Source organism: Nestor notabilis, unplaced genomic scaffold (assembly GCF_000696875.1).
Source record: "Nestor notabilis isolate BGI_N333 unplaced genomic scaffold, ASM69687v1 scaffold1369, whole genome shotgun sequence".
Lineage (NCBI taxonomy): Eukaryota > Metazoa > Chordata > Aves > Psittaciformes > Psittacidae > Nestor > Nestor notabilis.
In genome coordinates this window covers 177,634-177,897 of record NW_009942126.1, presented here as the reverse complement: position 1 = coordinate 177,897, position 264 = coordinate 177,634, and the positions used below count along the sequence as shown (strand labels likewise).

General features: G+C 65.2%; 1 protein-coding gene across 1 annotated transcript in view; it reads left to right on the top strand.

The window, feature by feature from the left end:
* Window positions 1-6: 6 nt before the first annotated feature.
* BMP7 (bone morphogenetic protein 7) overlaps window positions 7-264 on the top strand; it is a 44,410-nt gene continuing 44,152 nt past the window's right edge. The window contains exon 1 of the mRNA XM_010021231.1: window positions 7-197. Coding sequence (XP_010019533.1) covers window positions 8-197 — 190 coding nt within the window. The 5' untranslated portion in view covers window position 7. The remainder of the gene's footprint in view (window positions 198-264) is intronic.

Genomic DNA, 264 nt, shown 5'->3' with positions numbered 1-264 from the left:
GGCCCCCATGTTCATGCTGGACCTCTACAATGCTATGTCAGTGGAGGAGGGGGCTGTGGGGGCCGCCGCTGAGGAGGGCGAGGGCTTCTCCTACCCCTACAAGCCCGTCTTCAGCACCCAGGGGCCGCCCTTGGCCAGCCTGCAGGACAGCAACTTCCTCAGTGAGGCTGACATGGTCATGAGCTTCGTCAATTTGGGTGAGTGTCTGCCCGCTGGACACTCGGTGACCGGCTGGGGGAACATGCCGCGGGGAGACGGGGCCGG